Source organism: Theobroma cacao, chromosome 2 (genome assembly GCF_000208745.1).
Source record: "Theobroma cacao cultivar B97-61/B2 chromosome 2, Criollo_cocoa_genome_V2, whole genome shotgun sequence".
In the NCBI taxonomy this organism is placed as follows: domain Eukaryota; kingdom Viridiplantae; phylum Streptophyta; class Magnoliopsida; order Malvales; family Malvaceae; genus Theobroma; species Theobroma cacao.
In genome coordinates, this window is record NC_030851.1 from 6,109,338 (window position 1) to 6,125,890 (window position 16,553).

Below are 16,553 nucleotides of genomic sequence, written 5' to 3' on the forward strand. Positions count from 1 at the left end.
AGCTCCTCCACAAGTCCTACCAGATTACCTGGTTGCACCAACAACTGGTTGGCGAGAGATCAAAATCATATTTGTAGAAGACTCCCACACATGTCAACATGAACTTACCCATTTTTACTGAACAAATATAAAGAAAAAAGAAAAGTAGTAATACTATTTTGTCATTCAAGATTGTCTCTTCTTCTCAACTTTTTTCCCTTTTTTGCTTCCCTCTCTGCTTTTTTATGCTTAGAGACGTATATATAGATAAATGCACGCCAAACCCAGAATCATATGATCCTTGTTATGGTAAGAGGAAATGTTAGTAAAGAGATCGTAATGATAGAAAATATTAAAGGAACCAAAAAGAATGGTATTGCTATTAACATATACATATATATTCTTGGTAGGTCAAAGCTCTAAGTCCTGAGTGGTTCGTATAATAATTGGTGGATATGGAATTAGGCTTGGATTTTTTACCCTGTGAACCACAATAAATAACTATACATTCAGGAATTCAAATTTGGCTCCTCTGCTCCCATGGTGTGACTTTGGCATCATCCATGACTAGGATGCGCAATGTCTCACTTAAAAGTACTGTCACTTTTTAAGTTGGAACGAAGGTGAAATGGAGCAATATCTTGATACTACCTGAAACTTCAAAATTGTAGCAGCTTGGATTCTCATGCTTTTTGCCTATCAGATGAATCAAAAACTAGCCACCAATGCTATCCGGGTTGCTTGGAAATAGATGACTGAACTATTTCAGGAACCAGATCAAGCAAGCGATTCATCTCATCTGGAAATTCAGCCTCGGCTCGATTAGTCTTTCCCCCGACAATTACTGTTGTTCCATCTTGCAAGGCCCATATCTGGCATGCCCAAAGAACAAAAATAGTGAATTCATAAACACATAATGGATTCCAATCATGGTTTGATTAATGTTAATAATGACACCAATAAGAGCAAGCATAAAGGTTAGAATGGTAGAAATAGAGTTCAATCATTGCCATATTCTTTATATTCATTATTACTGTAATATTTCTTCTCAATAGTCAAGTAAAGTAATCCCTTCTCCTCCCCCACACCCCCCAACAAAAAAAATAGAAAGAAAATGAAATTCCGGAGCAAAAGTCAATTCTGTTTTAAACACTTAAAACATAAACCCATAATGAACATAGAATTTTCACCTGTGCATGAGATAAGTAACTGACGCAAGTTGTGAGCATCAGAGCACCAAATCCGGCATAGACAATTGGGACACCTGGATCAATCTGAATAAAAGTAAGGTTTTGTTAATTAAGATGAAATTTTCATATAACATAAGTTCCACAATGTGTAGTGTATGAAATCTATTAAGTTGTCACCTTCAAGTCAAGACCACTACTGCCAATTGCATCAACAACAACAATTTTTGTACCATCAATCTCAATAGGAAGCTTAGAGTTAGGTCGTCGGACTCCAGCAAATTTCCCTTGTTGATCATATAGGACAATGGACTGCAGATCACGAGCAAGCATTGATCTGAAGTCACAATTGATCAAGGGAACAAGTTAAGATCAGTGGAAAATGAGCAGAAAAGAAAAGAAAAGGTAGGCATTGATCATTAGTAATTCACCCAAAAATACTCATGTCATCTGATCCCTCATACTAAAAGACCTGTTTCAACCTAAGGTGATAATCTAAAGATCTACATTCTAGATAAAAGACAAATCACATAACAATCAGCATAACCGAATGCCAAGCTTGTAACAAGCCTGATGGCATATTAAAAACTTCAACAATCCTTTCTTTTCTCCCAACTTCAATACCTTTTACTTTGATTGTGATTTCTTTAAGTCAGAAAAAATAGAACATGGAAGTAGAGGAGAAAAATCCATATAAAAAACATGCACGGAAACAAAGCTGTAAAACATAAACGTACATTCCCTTGATGTTAGGGGAATTTGTGTCCCCTACCGGTAGAAAGGTCCCAAAAAGCTTCTTGTCTCCATTTAGCTTTAGAGGTGCCATTGCTAAATTGAAAGGTCCTTCGTCATCCTTAAGTATCTGCAGTGCTGAAAAGCTCCAATCTGTCTGGTATATGGTGAACCCACCATATCTTAAGGGGTCATTTACACTAAGTGTTTTCCTCATTACTTCCTTCCCATTGAGATCAAATAATGATAAGTCAGTGTGAAATTGTGAAACCTGAAACAAGGGGCAAATAAATTAAAAAACAAATCATTGAATAAAGTAAAAAATAATAGAATTAAGCATTGTTAAGCAAGACAAGAAAAGCAAAGAAGTATGTCCAGGTAGCCATTAGTTGAAGAAAATGGTTCCAACAAGAAGAGCCTCAGCGTCAGGAAAATTTGGATAAATAAGTCTTCATTACATAAGTATTAAAGCTCTATAATAAGGTTCCCCTCCTTTTATATGTCTTCAAACAGCAAGAAAATCAACACTTACTTCTCCACTGTCATAGTAGTCCATGTAGAATCGGTTCACATGAACTTCAGTATTGAAAGCTTCAGTTGGAGTGGAAAGAAACCCTGTTGGGCCCAATACATCTCCTACAACAAAATTGAGCCCCTGTGGAACTGTGACGGACCCTCTGAAGCTCCCAGTTGCACTAAGAGTTCCACCTGCCATTATCAGCAGCATTGCTAAATGTACTCCAATTGGGGCAAATCGACCAGCCAGCCCCTTAAAAGCATACAGTGATGGTCCTTTCAAGAAAACCTGCATTAACCAAACCATGCATTGTGAAGAAATGTATATAGAGGCAACATTAAGAAGCTAAAATGAGATGAAAGAGGATGACTACTAATTTAGGATACAATAAAGGTATTCTGAAAAAAGATGACACATGGATCCACATGGACAAAAGATTATTCTTTAGAAGTTACACAGCAATGGGGACAAATCTATTCTGACGCTTACAAGAATTTAAAATGACCAGTATATGTGACCCTAGTAATTATTAAAGTACTAATCAACCAATAAGCTGTGAAATAAAAACAATAACAAACATAGCAAGAAGAGGAGAATATAACCTCATATCCAGCTGCCATGAGAACAACACCCAAGTCTTTTACTGACGCTCTAGGAAGAGTGTCAGAGAATTCCTGCTTTCTGATAGCATCAGCTGACTGCAAAAACCTCCATCTGCATATGTGGATTTTCCATAAGTAGAAAGCCTCTCCAACATATTCCAAAAAGAAGATGACTAGAAGTTGCTGAAAAATCAAACCTTCTTGCAGCTTTAACAAGGGGGATTTGTGTTGTGAAAGTGCAGGCCATAAGTGAAGTCGCCAGAAGAACCAACGTTCCAAGGAAAATGGGAGATGAGAACATGTGGTCTAATCCCAGGGTGAGAACCCATCTCCAAGTGAAGAATCCCCAAACTGGATTTTCTTCAGGGTATTTTTGGAAATAGAATTCTGGGGCTTCACCTTGATCAATTGCAGTACCTACAGAAGGATTGCATACGGAAGGCCAATTCCACCAATGACAATGAATCAGGCTACAATTACAATCGTCCATTTTATCAACTTTAAACAGATTTGCTAGCCTACTACTACTACTACTCACAGATGACATTAACAGGACTAGAAAACCAGCTATCTGAAACGTATATCCTAAGCATCAAGTTCATATTTTTGCAAAACAAGGAAATTAAAGACATAACTTTTACATGAGAATGAAAGACCCAACTTACCAAGAGCCATAAGGCCAGCAACAGTGAACATTTCTCCAATAGCCAAAGGCAAGTTCGACAAAACAGCCAAAACCCTTTTGGGCAGCTTCCTAACCAGCCCCCAAGCTCCACCTCCATTCTTTGGCTTAGGCTCAACGTCTTCATTACTCAGTTCTGGCGCAGAATCTGATAAAAAAATCTTCTTGGATATGTTCTTGCCATCGGTTTTACGACCTTGAGAGGTTTTTGCTCTGCAATTAATGGTGAAAGAGAGAGTTTTTCTGTTAAAGAGAATATGGGTTTGGGGATTGAAAGTGGAATGAAGAAAGGAGGATTTAAAGAGAGAGATATTGGGTACAAAGAGCTTTGCTGTTTTTGATGGGTTTAATAGAGTTTCCATTGATGAAATTCTGGAACTAGAGATTCACTGGTGTCGGACAGGAAGTGTTAGTTAAAGGGGTGGTCGTGTAATAACGACCCTTGCTGTTGGTTCATCCTAAGAAGAGCGTTTTTATCCTTTTTTGAGTTAGGAGTATCCTTTCTTTTTAGCGTGGGCCAGGGAGGAACGTGGAACAAGCCTTTTTGCCTTTTCTGCCTCATGATTTTTATCAGATAAGGAACACTGTAGATATTAAATATGCTTTTTAGATGTCCTGATAATAGATATCTGAAACTTATCAATTAAAGCTGTTAATTCAACAATTCACATATAAATTCTGGCATTTGAGAAATATCTGAAGTTTCTTCATCACAGACCAAAACTCGACAGATCAAGAGGAAGTAAGAAAAGAGCCTTTATCTCTCCAAAGCCCACAAGTAACAACCACACAAATTTGCGGTTGGTTTTCACCTTTTTTTCCCGCTATCCCCGCAAAGTAAGGAAACCAGAGCACAATGCTGCTTCCATCTCTCCAACTCCTAACACCCAAAACCCCGACTCCCCTTTACCTCAAATTCCGCACTTCTCACCGTGAAAACATTCGCTACCTCAAAGCTATAGGCATTATCGACCCAAACGCCAAGCCCCGCAACCTCCCATCCCCTCAAACCGTCGACCAAGTCCTCGCCACCATCAACTTCCTCAAGTCCAAGGGCATCCATGACCAAGACTTCTCCCGCCTCGCCTCCCTTTGTCCCCAGCTCTTCTCCACCAACTTTGATACCTCTGAAATCGAACCTGTTTTTGATTTCTTGATCACTGACTTGCATGCTTCCGTCGCAGAATCTCGCGGCTTGGTCGTTAACTGTCCCGACCTCTTGTTTTCGAACGCTGAATATTGTTTGAGGCCTACCCTTGAGTATCTCAGGGCACTAGGGGTGGAGAAACTGAACGAGCCAAGCAAGCAGAAGGCGTTTCTGTTGAATACCAGGGTGGAGAAGCTAAAGGTCAAGATCAGGTTCTTGAGGAGCATAGGGTTCAGATACGAAGAGGCAGCGAGTTTCTGTGCTAGAATGCCGGCCATATTTGGGTACAATATCGATGATAACTTGAGGCCTAAGTATGAGTTTTTGGTGGGAGAAATGGAGAGGAGTTTGGAGGAATTGAAGGAGTTTCCACAGTATTTTGGGTTCAGTTTGCATAAGAGGATAGCACCTAGGCATTGGCATTTGAAGCAGAGGAATGTTAGGATCAAGTTAAATAGGATGCTGTTATGGGGTGATGAAAGGTTTTACTCAAAGTGGAAGTGAAATTTGGAGTAACAATTTTAATCATATATTATTATACCCTTTCTTTTCTTTCTTTTCAGTGCTCAGGCATTTTACCCAAAAACTAAAAACTAAAAACACAAACAAGGGGTTTGTAACTTTAGGTATAGGAAGAATGAAGGAGGTTCGATTGGCTCATGGCTGTCAATGAAGATGAAGTTTGGTCTTCACATCTATCTTCCCTCCCATTACCATCTTTCTGGGTTTCACAATTTTGCCTACAGTTGACTTGAATGCACAACAAGCAAAGATATGCATTTTGCATTTTGCTAGAGAAAATCTGAACTAGGGAGCTGATAAGCAGAGTATTCAATTAGACATGTGGGTATGTATGCACACGGAGTATTCATGTCACCAGTTTTTGGCGAGTGGAAGCTAACTACAAGCTAAGCATCACAAATAAAATGAAAGACAACATCCATTTGTATTTGCTTTGCCTGTAAGGTAGTGAATTTGGTACAATTAATTCCCATAAACAATGAAAGAGAAATTATAGTTTTTCTTTTTTTTTTTGGGAGAGGGGGGGGGGGGAATCGAAAATGAGAACCAGATGCACTTTTAGTTTCTTGGTGAATAATGAGCCTAAATATCCATCCAAGCCGTTTACCAAGGAAAAAATGAAGCAAACATTAGGTTGTCTGATGAAGCCCAAATGCCTTGTTTCGGCATCTGATAAAAACCCCTTGCCCGCAATTTATTGGTCCCTTGTACCTGTTCAGTAAATATGACCCACATTTCCTCCGTATTCTCCTATTTGACCCCCACCCACACTCTTAAACCATTAGCTGATCCTGCAAAAATGTGAAGTTGGAAATACATATAATCAAGAACAAGGCCTTTCATTGTAAATGAACTAGAATTAAGCCCTGAACCCCCCACTCTGCAAGCAAAAGAAAGCATAGGTGATGGTTTGAGCATTAACCAGTCATTATGGTGGAAGCTTCCAACCAAATGCCTCAGATAATACCCACAGACAAGCATCAATATAAAATGTGCATGCCTCAATGTTGAATCTTTACACGGCTTTCGCAAGAAAAAAAAAAATCATTTACCGGGAACCACCAGCTTCAACGCTGTTTTGTTAATAGCTCAATGTCAGCTCCAATTTCTGCAATCTTGGCTTCCTTAGATGCCTTGGCAGCTTTGGCAATGTTCTCAACTTCTAAGTCCATTGCTATTTTTTTCACAAGACCCTCAAGCATCTGTATAGGAGATTTAATTAAAAAAAAGAAAGAACAACAAAATCTGGGGGAAAGATCTAATGCTTAATCAAGTAACGTTCCATAAGTAAATCTAAAAAATCAAGAGAATTCAATTTATTTGATTGATTACAATCCAAGAGGCCCATCTAAAGCATTTAAAACTAATTTTGAAAAACCTGTCATATATTTCTTCAAAGAAAGCTGCTTACAGATGTTTACTAGCATGCCAAAATACAAACACCAATTGCTCCATCAACTATGATGCAGGTAGTAAGACTATTTGGTTGATGCTTTTGCTATTTGCCTTCTTTTTTTATACATTTTTTTCCATTCTACTCATTTTTTACAAAAAGAGAAAAGCAAATAACAAACAAAAACATAAACCAAACAAAACCTAATTTTTTTCTCTTTCCTTAAAGCAGACTCAACAGAACATGCACATATTACGGCATTTTGAAAGCAGAACATGCCCACAAAAAAAAATTCAAGCAGAAAGCGAGATGACAAGAATGAAGCTCAGACTTCATTTAGAACACTGAACAATACGAGTCTAGCCTAATAAAGTGGAAAGGATATAACAAAGTATACTATTTAGAACAATAACTTTTTCTGAATTTCTTATGCAATAGTACATGTCGCCAATAAATCCAAATGACAACAGAGTCAACCATAATTGCCATGCTGAAGGTAAGAACAAATGAGTAAAAAGAAAATACCAGTGATCCAATGGCAACTAAAGCTCGGAATCTTGAATCAACTTCTAGATTTTCCTGTTCAGCAATCTGTTTAAAAGGAAAAACTGATAAATAAATAAAGATAAGGATTTCAATCACCGAAGATCACTACTGAACAAAAAATCATTGCAAGTCCATTTCCAAATAGGAAAATTCTACAGTTTGCACAACATCAAACTCTCAAACTCTTAGGGAAGAGATTCAAATTAGGGCAGATGAAAAAGTTTTCAGTTCCACAGTTAGGGAATGGTTAAATAAGACAAACCTCTAAAGCTGCTGAAAGAACATGAGATTGGCCTTCTTCATCCTTCTTTTCAGTTAGCAGCACTGCATAACTGTGAAGCACACACATCATCACTTACATCAGAGAAGATGATTCCCAGCCCATACTCAATGAAAACTAGAAACTTGTATGCAACTGTAACAGTGGAGCAATAAGAGCAATTGCTAAAGGAGACGAAAACAACTACGTCAACAATAAAACAACAGTGGGTCAATAGCATAACCATTAACTGTCACAAATGGTTTCACTTAAATAAAAGCCATGTGTGCATATTTACGTTAACAGAATGCTTACTTCAGTATCAGGGTAGAATAAGCCAACTGCAAATTCTTGTTTGGAGATGCAAGACAAAACGAAAATGCATCAAGAATCTGCAAGAATAGTAGAAAATAAATCATCAGAAAGTGTAATTTTTTTTTTTTTCCATTTGTTTGGTAAAGAAGGGCAGAACAGTATAAATTGAAATCCTAAACAGACCAGAAACATCAAAAAGCAATAAGCAAAATCCCAGAAGATAAAACAATAACAAAGCGTTATTCAAATGCAAGAAATGCCGATCATGAAATATAGGCAGACAATACCATAAGTACTATTTTCTTTTCAATCAGAAATGCTTTCCAAGAAAAGTTATCAAGAAGACTACAGCATGAAGAAGCAAATACAAGGTGTGGAGAGAAAGATGAAAAAAATATAATTAGCAGGTGCTCCTAAAGTCAGTAAATTAAAGATTCATTGCCTTAACATAAGTCTTATCCCTTTCAAGAGTATACTTGTTACGAGCAGAATTTGGTAACATCCAGTAAGCAAGCCCATGAACGAAACAATGAACAGCAATAATAGGTTGTCAGACAAGAGAGTAAATAAACAAATCAGAGCAGAGTTGACAATCCAGTTAACAGCCAAATGATGTCTTACCAAACTTTTGGTTAGTATCAAGAGCATAGAATTAACATCCATCAAAGCCATGCCAAAAATAAAATTCTATCTGCTTAAAGAAAAGGAAATATAATAGCCAAACTTATATATCAGACCACAACTGCACAAGCAAATAAACAGAGAGGAAGCTCTGCAAACATGCACATTATTTTCACATCCATGACAAACAAGACCACTTCAAGGCAGTCAAGAGTATCCGGTACCAAGGAAATTCAATATCCAAGTTTAACCATTCAAAAGACCAGGGTCAAAAACCTTGATGATTTATCAATATAACATTTCAGAGTTATTTGTCACTGGCAATTGTAATTAAGTTCAGAATATACTAATAGAGGAGGTGCACTTACCTCACTGCGATTCTTTTGTAGCCAGCCATAGTAGCATGAATCCTTGAAAAGATTAGTTATAGCACGGATGCTGGTTAAAAGGTTTGCAGGAAGTGCAGGATCTGTAGTGACTTTCTTAATCATTTCCATTAGCACATCTAGTTCAGAACATAAATTTGAAGTTAAAACTAAACATAGAATATAACAAAGAGGAATAGTTGCATATAACAATTTATCTACTACTTCATGTATAGATTTTTGAGGACAAGTTTATGCCAGAGCAACTTGAGGCTCAATTCTCAGGCCATCAGGTTTATCAACCTGTCCATTAGAATCTTTATCAATAAAATAGGAGCCACTTGGTTTGTAGGAGTTTTGTCAAAAAATTTTGGCTATATTAACATATATGGCATAACTAAAATTTAAATTTTAAAATTTTAGTCATTACCAGTTGCAACTATTAATTTTCAGAGATAAAGGCTGAACAAATAGCAGAGAAATTCTTTAAGCTAGGTACCATTGACTTCAACATGCCTGAGAAGTATACTTGCCCCACCAGGGTGCAGGACAATCATCCTCACAATGTCAATAACTGCACAAGTAGAAGCACGCCATTGGAAAGGTGAATAATGCACTTGAAACATATAAAGAAGGGAGTAAATCTATAGTTGACATAAACAAGTGTAGAACTGCAAAAGATCATGAAGTACAAGAAATCATACAATTTTCACACAGAGATGGTGCTTTCAATTTAAATAAATCAAAGTGCAATTGCCAATAACTCTCCCTCAAAGCAGAATTTAAATAACAACACCATACCAAAGAAACAAACTCAAAGAGAGACCACAAACTATAAGTTTAAAAGTTTCTCCACACTAACCAGGAAATATCATTGCAAGTGGCCATGCTTTGAGCAACTTCAGCAACAAGACAATGTCAACATCAGCAAAACTGCTAGAATGGTAATGTGATGTGTCCTTCAGAATTTTAATAATAGCACTTAGTCTAGCTATCTCCAGCTCTGTTAGAGACAAGTCCTTTTTTTCCTTCACAAGAATGTAAATTGATCCATTATACAGGAAACTAGATGTAAGAGAACTACAACAATGGAACAGAAAACCAATAGTAAAGCAACATAAGAAAACCAGGCAGGTGGCCCCAGACCTATATACAAATGAATACAAAAGTCAAGATTAAGTAGCAAATGAACACTTGTGTCTATGGAACCAAAGGATAAATCTAAAAACAGAGATGAAGTCTACTAAGGGAACCTTACATAAGACACCCAAAAGCAACCCAAGTAGAAAACATTATATCTTCAATAATTAGACTTTCATATAGGTAGAAGCTGTCAGCACAACAAAATGATGTATAATATGACTCAAAAGCAAGTAAAGAAATATCATGAAGAATATTGGTGCAACATAAAACTATCATAGACAAATAATAACCATGAACGCAAATAAATAAGAATGAGAGCTTGCATAATCTACCAAGTCAGCTACTAGAGTGTTATTGAACTCTGAAATCTTTTTGAGGATCCCATCAAATTGAGCCGCATCAAAAACCAGCATTCCTCTCTGGAATCAAAATGGCAAAGAATAAAACAAAACAAAATTACTTCTCGAAAAATGACAACTAAAGGAATAATAACAGCTAAGAGATGCATTAAAAATAAAAGTTTGTGCATTAGTGTGCAGACAATTGATATTTATCATCATTAACTAAAATCAATTCTTTGACTACAAGCCTTTTTGGTACTTTTATGCAATCAATTCCAACTTGAAGCATATTTGTCTGGTAGGGGAGCCAAGAGTTAGATTTTAAGATATGTCTACCTAGTAACTTATAAGTGTTATTTGCAGACATTTCCATATAGACTCTACCACTAATCTTCTAAACACAAAATACAAAAAAAAGAAAAAAAAAAAACTGCTATGCCCACATTTAATGCCAAAAAGTCCATCCTAAAATGCTAAAATGATACTGTAACAACAAACCTTTGGTATATGCTTGAAGGTAGGTTTAGCCGATATACCTGTGTACAAAAATAATATGAATATATCAGACCTCAGAAGAAGTCCTGATGTTGACAAAGTTAAGAGTAGATCTGCTAGAAATAAAAAAGGAATTTCTATATAATTTTCTTTAAACAAGTACAAACCAGAAGCATATGATGGCTGTCCAGGTACATAAGCACTTGCTGCATGAAACACAGAAGTCATTAAAGCATTGCAAAGAAGTAGCCAATGAGACTGAGAACTAGGAACCTCATCAAAGGCTTCCAACAGTGAGGTCAGTGCTGAAAAAAATATAATACTTACAGCCAGTATACGGATCACAGAATGTTGGATCAATAGTGAAATCCTTTTGACCAGTATTTTGCAGTATAAACTCCACAATTTGTTGACGGTAGGAAAGAGGAAGGTTCTCCTTGAGAAGCCACTTATCCGCAGTGTCATAAGGGTTATCTGGAAGGATCATAAGCTGTGTTATCACTTTTAAGTTAATATTGCATGCCCAATTCATTTGCTGTATGCAATTTGCAAGTCAATCAATGTACAATCTAAGATCTTCAAGACATTTTCCCTAACAAGCATTAGATCATAAGAAATTCCAAGGTAGTGCAGAAAAAGAAAATTCCTCTTCACAAACACAGTTATACATGGTTAATATGGCATGCCTGATACATTTCTTGCATGCAATTTGCAAGTCATTCAAGCTACAATCTAAATTTTCCAAGATACATATCATATCATTCTTTAGATGATAAAAGATGATGAAGTAGTCAAAAATCTTTTCTTATTCCTTTACAAAGAACACACTTAAATACGTTGAATGACAAGCTGGGAAAGAAGATAAGAATGTCCTGACATGACACAAGAACCAGACCCACAAGATCCAAGGGAAAATGCATGAATTTGAAAACAGCAGAAAACACAAGGCTAAGAATAGAGAGATACCCGATCGATTATAGGGCAACTTACGAATAGGCTCCCCATCGCCAATATCAACATCAAATACTGAGTCACAAAATATAAAAAATAAGAATATATTTACCTTAAGTCATTAACCTTAAAGTAAGAAGTCGCTTGCTCACCATAATCATATTGGACTCCATCAAGAACAGAACGCTTCATGCTGTCATCTGGACCATCAACAACTTCACCAATCTGAATCAGAAGGCAACCACCAAATATAAGAATTTGTTAAGTAAAGGCAGCAAATGGGAAGCCAAAGTTATCAACAGGGCATACTGCATTTCACCAATTAATAGTCCACTAGAAACTTCACCTCCTCAATCATTTAGGGACCAAAATTTGTCTTTGAACTTCTATAAAATCAAAGAAATTACTTTTATTTCAAAAACAAATAGTCTGACAATTATAACATATGAACCAAAAAGCAGAATACAGAAGAACAAAAGTATAAAAGGCTTTCATGTTCTTCGTAGAATCTAAAACATCAAAATGAACAGCATACTCCAGATAACTGAGATGAAACTTTAAGATGATGAAAGCAAATAATTGAAAAGATTTGGAATCAAGTTACTTTATCCCATATCTGTTCTCTCATGTTCCATGTATAAGCTACACCATTGTCCCCTTCTCTAACAATTTTTGTCTGGCCATCACTGGTTCCTGATCAGATACATCAACTATTAAAATGTATCCAACTGTTACTAGAAAAGATATGACCAGTAAAAATTCCTACCGTCAGGGAAATTAAGTCCTTTTTCATCTCTAGACTAAACAAAATAAGTATGACCAAAGTTACCACATAAGAAAACTAAAAGGTACTGCCCATTAGAAGCCCACCTGGAATCTGTAAAGCCTCAAGCCCAGGCAAATCTTCCAATTTCAAACCACCAACAGTCTTCCTATTACAAACAGTCAAACACCAAGATATGAGATGGATATTGGGCAAAGCTGAAAAGCAAAAAATGTCAGCAGCTCTTGAGTGATCCAATCGGGAATCAAATTCTATAATAAATCATAAAATTGGACAATGAACTACTGGGATAAAATATATTCTACTGAAATAAAAGAGAAAAATGAGAATTGAAAAAGGCTTAAACAGTTAGCAATCAATCTCCCCATTATTTCATTAAGAAAAGGTGACCAATGCAGAAGATCATAATATAACACTAAGGCATGCAAAAAACATTGGCAAGTTTTATATGATCATACCTACTCAATTTGTATTGTGAAAGTTCTGAAGCATATGCCTCAAGTTCCACTGGATCTGCAATGTTACCCCGATCTACTGTCCAAATGCGTAAAACTCCATCTGAACATGCAGTCACAATTTCTCCATTTTCCAAAAATTTAGCATCCCAAACACAACCAGGGTGCTCTAAGCTTTGCACACAGACTCCATCTGCACTAAGACATAATTTTCCTTGTGAAAATAACATTTGAAGTCATGCAGGACCAATGTTTAGCTCTAAGTATGACAAAGATAAAAGCTTATAGCCAGTAATGTTACTTATAGAGTATTCCAGGAAAATAACACACAAGTAAAATTTACTGCTGAGAAGAAAAGACAAAATATTCTGGTTATGCTTTCAGCTATACTTGTAAAATCATATCCAAGCCAGTTTTGATGGTGAAACAAGTTTTTAGCCAATAGGTCACAAACAGACAAAGAATAGTGAAGGAAAAGGACAAATTTATCAATTGAAAACAAGAAAAATAATAATTGAAGATAAAAACAAGATCATCTTTTTAATTATGTCAAAATGTCAGTCCAAACCAAGAAAGCCAAAGAAGATTCTCTGAAAACTCTGCTGAGTTATCTAAGAATGAGCAACCAATAGTTGCTTCAAAGTCAACTCAAAACTTAGCTTCAATCTCAAGAAGCCAGTGAGATACAGTTGCAGCCCTTAGCTACTAATTGAACATATGTGATCATTTTAAACAGAAATACAAACGGTAGAAATAATCACCTTTCCATATCTTTGCAAAACGATCTTCACTACCACTGACAATAAGTCCAGAAATATGAGAATCAACTGAATAGACAATGGAAGTATGACCGACCATCTCCATTAATACTTCACCACTTTGTGCCCATAACCTAATGGAACTAATGCAATGAAAACAAAACAAATATTAAGGACGACTGCAATCATGCATTCAAGCCATAGAAACACGATAAATAAGTATAAGAGAAATAAAAGAGGAAGAATAGAAACAAAAATAAAACTAAAACAAAAGCCAGGTAGGAAAAAGAAAGAACAAAATAAAGTGGCAACACCTCTACTTAAGTAGGCATAAAAGACCATGCCAGCATATGCATACATGCTGTCTAATTTAATGTAATGCAATAATAAAAGAAGGGGAAAAGGCCACTAACCCATCATGTGAAGCAGAAAGAACTCCCAACCCAGGCATAACTGCTAAGCCCCGGACAGTATCTGCACAACCCTCAAAAGCATGAGTGCTTGTGGAAACTAATATCTGTCCTTTGACAACAAGACATGTTCCTTCCAGGTAATGGCAATCCATCAAAAACAGCTAGAATTTATGCATAAGCCTACTAACCTACTCCAGATGACAGAATTAGAAAGAAAAATATACTCATTTTCTAAAAAGAGCAAAACAATTTTCAGAAACATAAACATGAAAGACAAATGTGAAGCAAATACCTATTTATTCAGAATAAAGCATGATAAAAATAGGGGAGCAGGAGGACTTACCAGTATGCCCAACAAAAGTGTGTACACATGTCTTTCCTCTCCAAAGTTTCAAGGTTGTGTCAGTTGAACCTGGATTGTAAATTTAAAAAAAAAAATCATACACATTTTCTTCCAACTTTTTCCGTTCACTCACAATGCAGATAAAACTGATATGACCAAATAATTATGTCAACTGCTAGAACAAAGACTGCATGCCAGTGAGCTGAGATTGACAAAACAAAAAAGACAAATACACTTATACCAACGAAGTAAATGGATTTCTATCATCAAAATGAATTTTCGTCAAGTTTGTAACACCATGCCTTAAATAACTCAAATAACAACAGAATAGATATACCTGAAACTAGCTCTCCTGAAGGAAGCTTTATTACAGCTTGGATTGCTGACTTGTGTGCCTCCCAGGATTCAACAGGTTGGCCATTCCTCCATCGTCTCAACGTACTTCAACGGAGATGCGCCACATAAACAGATACTCACTTAACTACTCAAAATACAAATAAACAGGCCAAAAGCGACTATTTCAATATAAGAATGTAAAATTTTTTGTATCTAAAATTGTAACACACCAATCAACGGAAGAGGAAACAATGTCCCCGTTATCCAATAGGACACCGGTAACTTGCAATTGGTGGCCCTTCAATGACTGCACTTTCTCTCCAGTCCTCAAGTCCCAAACAAAAACCATGGTATCCATACCACCGGACACAATTCCACCTTCCGGAAACTCCTCATCAGGCGAAATCCACGCCAGCGGTCCCGCGAAACTTGAATGCCCTAACAGAATCTTAGACGAGACATACTTGCGCTTATCTGAGGAATCAAGAGACCAGAACCTCACGGTTCTGTCTCTTGAAGAAGTTGCTATACCTTCACTGCCGCAAACGCATATTCCACGAACCTAAAAGTTTAGGTAACATTTCAAACCTAACTGATCGAGATTAAACGCAAATGGCTAATAAATTTGTGAAGAAATGAAGAAGCAGTGAGAGAAAAGGAAGACGATGAAGATCTTACGTCGTCTTCGTGGCCTCGTAGATGGCACCGCAGTTGATATTCCTTGAAATCGATTTCCATAGAACTCATCGGGGTTTTAGAGAGTGATAAAATCTCAGTGATTTTAGAAGAGAATAAATACAGATGTCAAAAAGTTTCGCTTGCTCGCCAAGTTTGATTAAATTCTCTCTCTTTCTTCTCTTTTTTCTTTTCTTTTCCTTTTTTTAATTCTCTTTCCTTCTAGATCGCTTCTTCCCTCTCCGATCCACGGATAAAAGCAGAACCGCTAAATGGCCGTCAATGCAACAAAATAATACTCCCTCCGTCACACCATTTGTCTTTTATTAATTTTTTTGTCAAATAAAACTCAACTTGAATTATTATTATTATTATTATTATTTTTGAATACATAAGATCAGGAGGGCCCCACTTTAACATCTCAAATTAAAAGAGCCTAGCACATCTTTAGTAAGTAATTGGCACAAATCTATCGAAAGATTACTCAAAGAAGTCTTTCCTAATGGACAATGCTAAGTTAAATTAGCGAAAAAGTCTACACACATCTTAAAATATGACGAATATATCTTACTTAATCTTCTTGGATCAAAGTAACACAATATTGGACTAATGTAGCATATGGATGAGATATCACAACACCCTCTTTTAAGAAATGGACTGCCATTGGTACATCTAGCTCAACAATCAATTAGTTCAATTGCAAGTTCTTAGCTAGCAATAAACCCTCTTAAATGCCCCAAATTTCCGATGCCAAGCTATCTATAGCATCAATATTTAGGACAAAACCACTAATCCATTCTCTATTAAAATCTCAAATCAAACCCCGCGCTCAATTTGTTGGCACCATCAATATTAAAAATAAAATAATTTGGTTCCAGCCGCTTCCACTAGATCCATCTAGTCGCACTACTAATACTCTGTTTTTGTTCCATGGCCTGTCCAATTTCTTTAGCTAGATACTGAAACTTGTTCCATAAATTATTAAGATATAA

General features: G+C 36.4%; 3 protein-coding genes across 3 annotated transcripts; 1 reads left to right on the forward strand and 2 right to left on the reverse strand.

Moving 5' to 3' along the window:
- LOC18608133 (cytochrome c biogenesis protein CCS1, chloroplastic) lies at positions 332-4,142 on the reverse strand. Its single transcript, XM_007042658.2, has 8 exons — positions 3,683-4,142; positions 3,215-3,434; positions 3,018-3,129; positions 2,431-2,703; positions 1,904-2,169; positions 1,347-1,503; positions 1,170-1,253; positions 332-851 (listed from the first exon to the last, which is right to left on the reverse strand). Exons 1-8 carry the CDS (start codon positions 4,059-4,061, stop codon positions 708-710), a joined length of 1,635 nt encoding a protein of 544 aa, XP_007042720.2. The 5' UTR covers positions 4,062-4,142; the 3' UTR covers positions 332-707.
- LOC18608134 (transcription termination factor MTEF1, chloroplastic) lies at positions 4,407-5,866 on the forward strand. The gene has a single exon (XM_007042660.2). The coding sequence runs from the start codon at positions 4,556-4,558 to the stop codon at positions 5,348-5,350; it is 795 nt and encodes a 264-aa protein (XP_007042722.2). The 5' UTR covers positions 4,407-4,555; the 3' UTR covers positions 5,351-5,866.
- Positions 5,774-15,875, reverse strand: LOC18608135 (phospholipase A-2-activating protein). Its single transcript, XM_018115588.1, has 23 exons — positions 15,565-15,875; positions 15,117-15,448; positions 14,888-14,991; positions 14,551-14,619; positions 14,208-14,268; positions 13,798-13,937; positions 13,040-13,229; positions 12,668-12,729; positions 12,402-12,490; positions 11,950-12,022; positions 11,813-11,872; positions 11,174-11,320; positions 11,014-11,052; positions 10,850-10,887; positions 10,343-10,429; positions 9,730-9,895; positions 9,367-9,441; positions 8,871-9,007; positions 7,882-7,958; positions 7,570-7,639; positions 7,287-7,352; positions 6,421-6,570; positions 5,774-6,159 (listed from the first exon to the last, which is right to left on the reverse strand). The coding sequence occupies exons 1-22, from the start codon at positions 15,631-15,633 to the stop codon at positions 6,436-6,438; spliced, it is 2,286 nt and encodes a 761-aa protein (XP_017971077.1). The 5' UTR covers positions 15,634-15,875; the 3' UTR covers positions 5,774-6,159; positions 6,421-6,435.